At 37.7% G+C, this 8,807-nt stretch overlaps 1 protein-coding gene across 2 annotated transcripts in view; it reads right to left on the reverse strand.

Moving 5' to 3' along the window:
• The window catches only part of LOC122555264 (NXPE family member 3-like), a 31,189-nt gene extending 22,729 nt beyond the window's left edge, over positions 1 to 8,460 (reverse strand). The window contains exons 1-2 of one of the 2 annotated variants that reach the window (XM_043701084.1): positions 8,344 to 8,460; positions 503 to 641 (exon numbers count right to left, since the gene is read on the reverse strand). In XM_043701084.1, coding sequence (XP_043557019.1) covers positions 503 to 577 — 75 coding nt within the window. In that variant the 5' untranslated portion in view covers positions 578 to 641; positions 8,344 to 8,460. Of the gene's footprint in view, positions 1 to 463; positions 642 to 8,343 lie in introns of both variants that reach the window. The other variant, XM_043701083.1, reaches the window with a different exon arrangement.
• Between the last annotated feature and the right edge of the window lie 347 nt (positions 8,461 to 8,807).

Consider the following 8,807-nt stretch of genomic DNA (forward strand, 5'->3'; position numbering starts at 1 on the left):
TTTCCTGACTTGCTGGACCAATCCCAGGAGAAACTTTCCAGGACGGCAGGATCTTTGTTCAAGTCAAGTGAGTGTGGAGTGCAGCAAATGCAAGCTCAGTTTAGAGTTGGACCTGCTGCATCAGGGTGCAGATGTGATTCCTGAGTATGCTGATGGTTTGGACATCAAATGGATTGAAGATTTGGGTCAGTTGTGGTGCACTGATGTTCAGAATGGTTACTGGGGAAAGAAACTGGAAGGACACTGATGCCTATAGGACAGGATCCCAGTAGAGAAAGTTATGGAAAACATTGATAACAATATGGAAGCTAGAAGAAAAACATGTCATTACAAATAACCAAACCACAACAAATCTAGAAATACTTTCCATTTGTAATACAAGTGTCACATTTTAAACATGGCCACCTCATACATTGTTTTTCATATCAGTTTGCTGTGAACAAACTTTGATTACTCCACCCACCTTGATTTGTGCAATGTTTAAAATGAGAATTAACAATACCATCAGTGTCAGCAATGCGTAAACGCAGAAGGACGTGGGATAGCGAAACAACGAGCTTGTGGATTTTCCATCCATACTTGGAGTTCACTGATTAACTTGATTACCAAAGAGTTCAGAGAACCCTTCCTGTTTCAAAAATCTGGGGGAGGAAAAGCAAAAACAAGCTAAGCACTGAAGGTCATTCATACTATTGCATCTCTCTTATATCATTTCATTTTTTTACTAAAACAGCAAATGCCAACAAGTGACCATGTTGTAATTTTATCTTTGAATGTCAGGTTGCCATTGCAAAAAATACCAATGAGTCAATAAAGAAATAGAAGCTGAGACCATTAAAGGTAGAGTCTGCCTATTCTTTGGAGTAGTGTTCTCTTTGGTAAGCATTATCTGCTATCATGTATGACGAGTAAGCAGCAAATCAATCAGCGAATTCAGAATTGAAAACTTTTACATTCAATGCAAATTTAAATTGTTTAAAGTTTAAAAACAAAAGCCATTTCAATGGTAGTATGCGAATAACAGCATTATGTCTTTATGTTCATATAACATTCACAAGGCAATGTAGATGTTAATAAATAATGTAATGATCACATTATTGTTTCATCCTTTGGCATGTTTGTAAGACTGTACAACGTAGCTGTTGTCATGACTCACTGGAGTAACCCACTGAAATCAAGCCTTCATACTCCCAGAGTTGTCACTAAAATGTTTTAAAAATATCATGGCATGAAAAAAGTTCTTAATTTTCCTGTCTCCTAGACTCAGGTTAATATAAATTATGGACCAGATTGATGTATTTAGATTCTCTATAGTGTGGAAATAGGCCCTTCGACCCAACAAGTCCACACCGCCCCTCCAAAGAAAAACCCACCTAGACCCATTCCCCTAACACCGTGGGCAATTTAGCATGGCCAATTCACCAGACCTGCACATCTTTGGACTGTGGGAGGAAACCAGAGCAAACCCACGCTGACAATGTGCAAACTCCACACAGACAGGCAGGAATTGAACCCAGGACCCTGGTACTGTGAGGCAGCAGTGCTAACCACTGAGCCACCGTGCCACCATAACTACTATTTATTAAAAATATGTAGTTTCTAGCCAAATGTAAATAGCTATGAGCAGTTGATATATAACTCTACCAGTTACTCTAACTCCTTGTAAAAACTCTTACATGCATATACAGACATGTACAGACAGATAAAAATGTTGGTGTCATTGTCTGAGGGAAAGCAAATACTGAGAAATCAGTTGAATGGACAGTTCAGTTCTAGCATTGGATGTGCTTGATTTTCGTTTCGCAAGTCCTCCAAATCTCCAATTTTTTCTGTCTGAGCTCAGTTATTTCTTCACTGGAGACATAGAGTGACTGGTTCACAAACTATAGAGTCCATGACTTATTGATTAAAAGAAATACCTTATAGTAACTAGTGAGAGAAGACAACTGGCTCTTCTTAGCTTCAGGTATTTTACTAGGTAGACAGAGAGAGCGAGAAGAGAGAGAGAGAGACTACCTCCCTTTCCAGAGGTCCAAGGGCTTGCCCTGTATTGTTCATATTCATAAACTATTTAGCTATCCAAGAACCAAACAAAGAGTTGACAGTTGGCTGAGGAAATTTACCATCTACAGTTGGCCATAATTGCCCAAACCAATCAACTATTTGATGCAGTTTGAATCTCACTTTACACAAATGCTCCATATTGTGCCAGCTACCCTTATACCTTCCTCCATAGCTTGCAAAGCAACAATGTAAACATACTCACAAGGGGTTTCAGTAACTTACTCTTTAAAAGTATAGCAATTCCTTCCTCGATCTTTATTGTTAAATAGGGCTTATTTCCAATTCTGTCCACAACCAAAAACAAAAAGAAGCAGACTCTATATTCTTGACTTTGTGTGATAATGCATAGAGAGTGGTGAATTAATAACCTTTTTTAACATCTCTCATGATTTTTATTTTTATTAATGTCAATAGAAATGAGGGAGATTTGAAATAGTAGGAGGTTGATTAGTTCGGTTGGCTGACGGCTGGTTTTTGATGTAGAGTGATGCCAACTAAATGGTTTCAATTCCTGCATTGGCTGAGTCTGCCTTCTCAACCTTGCCCTTCACCTGAGGCATGGAGACCCTCCAGTTAAACCACAACCAGGTCATATCTCTTTAATGAGAGACTCGTCCTGTAGTGACTTTACCAGTATGATAGCTTGCAATTCCAAATTTTCATTGATTCAAATATCACCATCTGTAATGCTGAGGTTCATACCTCTGTCAAGAAAATTAGCCTGATTACAAGGCTAGTGACAATAACACTATGGCACCACCTCCCCATTGCTACCTCGTCTCCCCACAAATCTCTGAACCTAAGGCAACTTGGTTGGATTAAAAGTCTGCTACTTGAGGATGAAATATTCAAGTTCAGTTCATTGCTATGCTGAAACCTTGGTGAATTTTTAATGTAAAGAATGGCTTTATCTCTGACATTGAAGCCACTGTTGAATGTTTGTCTCCTTTAAATGACTTTTAGTTTCCTCAGATCATGTCAGGGTACATAGTTGTTTTTATTAATATAGTAATACTACATTAGTAATGTAGTGTAGTAATTTCTCCTTTTTAAGTTGTAACACAGTAGACTTACATGTATTTCTTCCATTTGCACCTACACTCATTTTGAATGACCTCATCATGTTTAACCATAGATGCTAAAGATGATGAATTCTCTTCATTTTGCTCCTTCTAAATATTGGTTGCATCAAAGGTTTACTACCAACTCCTGGTAATTGTGTTGTTAAGGATATCAGATTCTAAAGGTTTACCCGTGGTTGGAAATTAAGTCGTTCTTCCAAAACCGTGAAAACCTTTGTGGTTTATTTTTTCCCTCAAGTTCAATGAACAATTTTCTAAAATCTATGAAATCTTCTTTTCTTGAGTTACATTATGTTGATCACTGGTATTTGCCTCCTGAACTGGTTGAGGTGTTTCAATACACGATATAGTAACAAGAAAGGAAAGAAATATGAACGAAAGAGTAAGGCCGATTAGGGACCGGGAGGAAATCTGTGCTTGGAGCTGGTGGACATTGGTAGGGTGTTGAATAAGTACTTTATATTCTGTCCTAATTCAGGAGAGGGAGGGTATATGTACAGAGTTCAAGAAGAAGGAATATGAAATTCTTGAGCAGATTGACATAAGGAATGGGGAGGTTGATAGAGCTTTTGGCAGACTTAAAAGTGGACAAGTTCCAAGATCTGGATGAGTTGTATCTCAGATTGATGTGGGAGGAAATAGTGGAAATTACAGGGGCTCTGACCCAAATTTTCAGATTGTCTCTGGCCAGAGGTGAAGTGCCAGAGGATTGAAGACAGATAATGTGGTTCCACTTTTCAAAAAATGGTGGTCAGGATAAACTAGAGCATTATAGATCAGTGAGTCTCACATCAGTGATAGGGGAACTACTGGAGAAAATTTTGATGGAGGGAATTCATCCACTTGGAGAGGCAAGGTTTGGTCAAGGATATTCAGCATGCTTTTATCAGAGGTGGTCATGCCTAACAAATTTGATTGTTTTTTTTGAGGGGTGATCATATCTGTCGATGACAGTAATACATTTGATGTAGTTTATATGGATTTTATCAAAACCAAGCATATGGGATCCAGGGTAACTTGGTAGGTTCCAAAGTCGGCTTAGTGATAAGAGACAGAGGGCAGTGATAGAAATGTGATTGTGTAACTAGAGACCAGTTCCAGAGGCAAACCACAGAGATTAATGTTGGCTCTCTTGTTGTTTGTGATACATAAATGATATAGAAGAGGATAGGTATGGGGGATGGTGGTGTGGAATATTAAGTTAAGAGTTTGCAGAGGACACACAGATTGGCCAAGTGGTTATTATTGAGGAAGACAATTTTAGTTTACAGGAAGATGTAGATGGGTTGGCCAAATGGGCAGATCAATGGCAGATGGAATTTAAACTTAAAAATTGAGTTAATGAACTTTGGAAGAAATAACAAGACAAGGGAGTACTCAATTAAAACAGAACACTTGGAAACTCAGAGGGACAGAGGGATCTTGGGGTGCTTGACAACAGATCCCTGAAGGCAATATGGACAGGTTAATAGGGTGGTTAAGAAAGCATACAAGACACTTGCCAGCATCTGCAGTCCTCAGTTTTGCTTATTTGCCTTTATCAGTCATGACATGCATTATAAAGGCTATGTTGGATCTGTGCAAAACTTTAGTTAAGTTACAGATGAAGTATTGTGTGCAGTTGTGGTCACCACACTGTAGGAGAGATGTGTTTGCACTGGAGAAGGTGCAGAGTACATTCACCAAGATGTTACCCCTGAGTTGGAACGTTATAGCTATGAAGAGAAGCTGGTTAAGCTCAGGTTGTTTTCTTTAGAGCAGAGAAGACTGAGGGGGAACCTGAGTGAGGTGTGGGACATTATGAGAGACATGGACAAGGTCAATAAGAATTAGCAGTTCTCCTTAGTTGAAGGATCAATAACACAGGGAAGAATTTTCAGGTGAAGGGCAGAAGGTTTATTTTAAAAGATCTTTGAAATGTTTCAAAGTGAATAAATGATGCATTTCTCCCTAACATGGAGATAAGACTACTCATGTCATTGTCCTCCATTTTCTTAATGGTTTTCATACCTTTTTAAACAACATAAATTATTTTGTTCTCTCTGTTTCTTTTGCAGATGTACGTTTGAAAAGAAATGGTGTCATGCTGCTATTGCAATTTTTCGAAAAGTTTTGATTGTGCATTAAAAATTAGTTTTTATTACTCAGAATTCTAACCTAAATAAACTCTTTTTTGTCTCTGACATTTCCTCTCTCATTAGTTGAATTATATAGCACTTTCTACAATTTCCTTCATGAATGGCCTTCATATCAAATATTCTTTCCTTCTTTATTGAAGATTTTGAAGAGTTTAGCAATGTTCATTATTAAATATTATGAATTGTGCCCTCTTTTAATTTCTCAGCCTAAAGTTTTCCTTAAATGTACAAAACATCATCTTTCTAAGGGCCTTAACACTCTTTAGGTGTCCAATATTATGTGACATCATTCTGTTTTTCCCTTGCTGCTTTTTAAGACTGTGGTCTACATAAGCATTTTCAATATTTTCCATTAATTCCAGTTGTTTTCAGTTTCCAGCAGTATTAGTTACTTGCTTAACGGGAGCAGACAGCCCAGAGTGGCTGCTGGCGAGAATGAGAGCAGGGAACAAGTGGCAGTAGTAGCCAGAACAGGCTGCAAGGTGGTGAGAGCAGATAGCTGGGGCTCCGATGAGGGAGAAGTTGAGCCCTTGTGAGGAGGTTGAGCCAGGCAGTTATGGACTATGGTGTTCACCTGTTAACTATGCTTATTTCTTTTTCTACATTTTAGTAATAAAGACTGTAATGTTTGACTTTTTAACTTTGTTTTCCTTATTTTTCTGCTTTGTACCTAAGATTCTGTTCCCAGAAACCTTTGTGTCTCAGATGATGCCGTAAGTGGTGACGTGCAAACATTTTGCTGACTCATGTCAGTTGATGTAACAATAAATGTTTTTTTTAGAACTAGGATCCCTACAGTGTGGAAACAGGTCCTTCAGCCCAACAAGTCCACATTGACCGTCCAAAGAGTAACCCACCCAGACCCATTCCCTTACATTTACCCCTGATTAATAACCTACACGATGGACAATTTAGCATGCCTAACTTGCACATTTTTGGAATGTGAAAGGAAACTGGGGCACCCAGAGGAAACCAATGCAGACACAAAGAGAATGTGCAAACTCCACACAGTCAGTTGCCCTGAGGCAAATCTAATTCAATTGCTAACTGTTGGCTCCTGCACTCGCTGAACTAATTGGCTCTGTGTGTTTTTGTGTCCTCAATTAACATTTTCTTATTTGCTTCTTCTCAGATACTTGGATATTTTGTAGAACAAAAGACTTTTCTTTCAGCTTTTGCTAGTTGCTGTTACCATCTTATAATGTCAGGAGACCAAACCTCCAGTAAGTTACAATGGTGTAATGAGAAGCCTCAGGTAGATTCATTGCCACCAATCTTTTATTTTGGTATCACTCTATGCTACTGACAACATGAGGAAAAGAAACGCCACATTTAATCAGCAGGAGCTAAAAGATTTCATCTGAATAACCAGTAAAGGTTTATAATGTAGTTCTTATTGACTAGTTATATCACATCTGAGATAAATGCTAGTCACTTGTGAGATACCATGCTCAACTGAAAAGTACATATAAGTGCGACTGACACATTCTAGAACACAAAATTAGAGACATCTGCAACTCCCAAGAAGAGACATCTATATCCTTAACATGATGGATGTATGTGATCTCATTATGTTAGCTAACTGTTTCAGATACATCCTATCATATACAGCAACATAACAAATTTGTAAATATAAAGGAGTGTCTTAAAGGAACAAAGAGAGGATATGGATTAGGGAGGAAATACCAGAGCTCACAGCCTTGACAACTGACACTACAGCTACCAAAGGTTGAGTGAATAGCGCAGGACTCCTGAAAGGCCAGAAATAGAGGACTGGAGGAATTTCTGAAATTTGTAGCACTAAAGGAAATTATCGATATGGAAAGGGTGAAACCTGGGTGGAATCTGAAAGCAAGGATGAGAATTTTAAAATTGAGCAGTAACATTATTGTAACCGATGTGAGTCAGTAAACCCAAGTACAATGAGTGAAAGGGACATGGTTCATATTAAGACACAGCAAGCAGAATTTTAGATTAAAATTAAGTTAATGGAGGGCAGGATATGAGATTGGTCAGGAGTGTGTTTAAATACTTAAGCTTAGAGGTCATGCAGGTTTGAATGACAAGCAGAGGATGAACTAAGGCTGGAACAAGGTTGAGTGATGAATGGGAGTTGGAAATGGACACTTTTAATGATGGTGCCACTCTGTGGTCAATGTTCATCTTGGGACCAAACACAAAACCAGGGGAGTAAGCAGGTGAGCTCAACTTCAGTCATTTAGCAGCGATTGGTATAAAATTGGGAGGTGAGGGAGTGGATTTTATTGTGATGGCCAAAGATTAGTTTAATTCAGGAGATTTTTGCTCATCTAGTAAATAAGAATCCAAATGAAGCCATCAGCAGGAATATTAATCATAGAAGATAATGAATGCTTCCCCGTTTACACCTCAGGTTAAAATCACAAACCAGGACCTGAAAGATGATTCATCTGGCCTGGAGCAGGTTTCCTTCCTGTTTAAAATTTAAGATGCAGTCAAACAGATGTGTAGCAGGAGATGAATGGGAAAGTCCTGCTCCATTTTAATTGCTAGCCTGCTTGGTTTCTGTCCTATTTCTCACAACTTGTATTTGCAGGAGTTTAAAGATAAAGTCTTTGTGAACTGGATCTTTGCCCTTCATCATGCAACTTATGTACTGTTTCTTTTTTAGTCAGCATCAAACTCCTCATCAGGCACGGCTTCCATAGAATAAAAAATAACTCATGGGGTGTTCCACATAATAAATGATAATCTTAGGGAAATAACAAAATTAAACTCCAATATTATGTTAAAGCTTGTCAAGTCTATATAAAGAGGAATAGTTTAGATATTTTATACAGAAGATGGACAAGGAATATATCTAAGACTGATTTATACACCTTGCATTTAAATCTTAGAGAAAAGAGCATGATAAAATATGAAACATGAAAGAAACTTACGAGTAGTCACAACATTGGAGTTTGCCTACAATTTTAAATCTTACTCCCAGAACAAAATGAAATGAAGTTAGCAGTCAGAGCAGAAACATTCTATTAACATTAAGCTATAACAATCAGCTGTCATAATTATTTTTTACTTACTATATCGTAAAACATTTTTAGAAATACATATGTCTACGACAGTACGGTTTTTAATCCAGACTGCTGTTCCTTGTTTTTTCAGTCAACTGTCATTGAAATGGTAAACGTGAGTACACTTTGTTCAGCATATGATGGTAATAATCAACATGGTACAAATATACATAAGGTATAATATTAACCAACTTAATGGTTTAAACGAGTTGTTTAGTGGATTAAGTGCGCCTTCACTCAATCAGAATTGTATCAGAAGTATCTGGCCACAAAACTCCATACTTTAATGTCTCATTTCGTTTTGAATATAATTGCTGTGAATTACTTCGTGAAAATGTACTGTTATTTCTTCTCTTGTTTTCTTTCCAATTTTATTTCTCTATTGCTTACTTGCATTCGCTACATCTTTAAATATTGCACGCCCCCGGTTGGTTAACTGAAATATTTTGTTTTGCAATTCTTTAACTGTTGGA

Source organism: Chiloscyllium plagiosum, chromosome 12, assembly GCF_004010195.1.
Source record: "Chiloscyllium plagiosum isolate BGI_BamShark_2017 chromosome 12, ASM401019v2, whole genome shotgun sequence".
Taxonomy (NCBI): Eukaryota; Metazoa; Chordata; class Chondrichthyes; order Orectolobiformes; family Hemiscylliidae; genus Chiloscyllium; species Chiloscyllium plagiosum.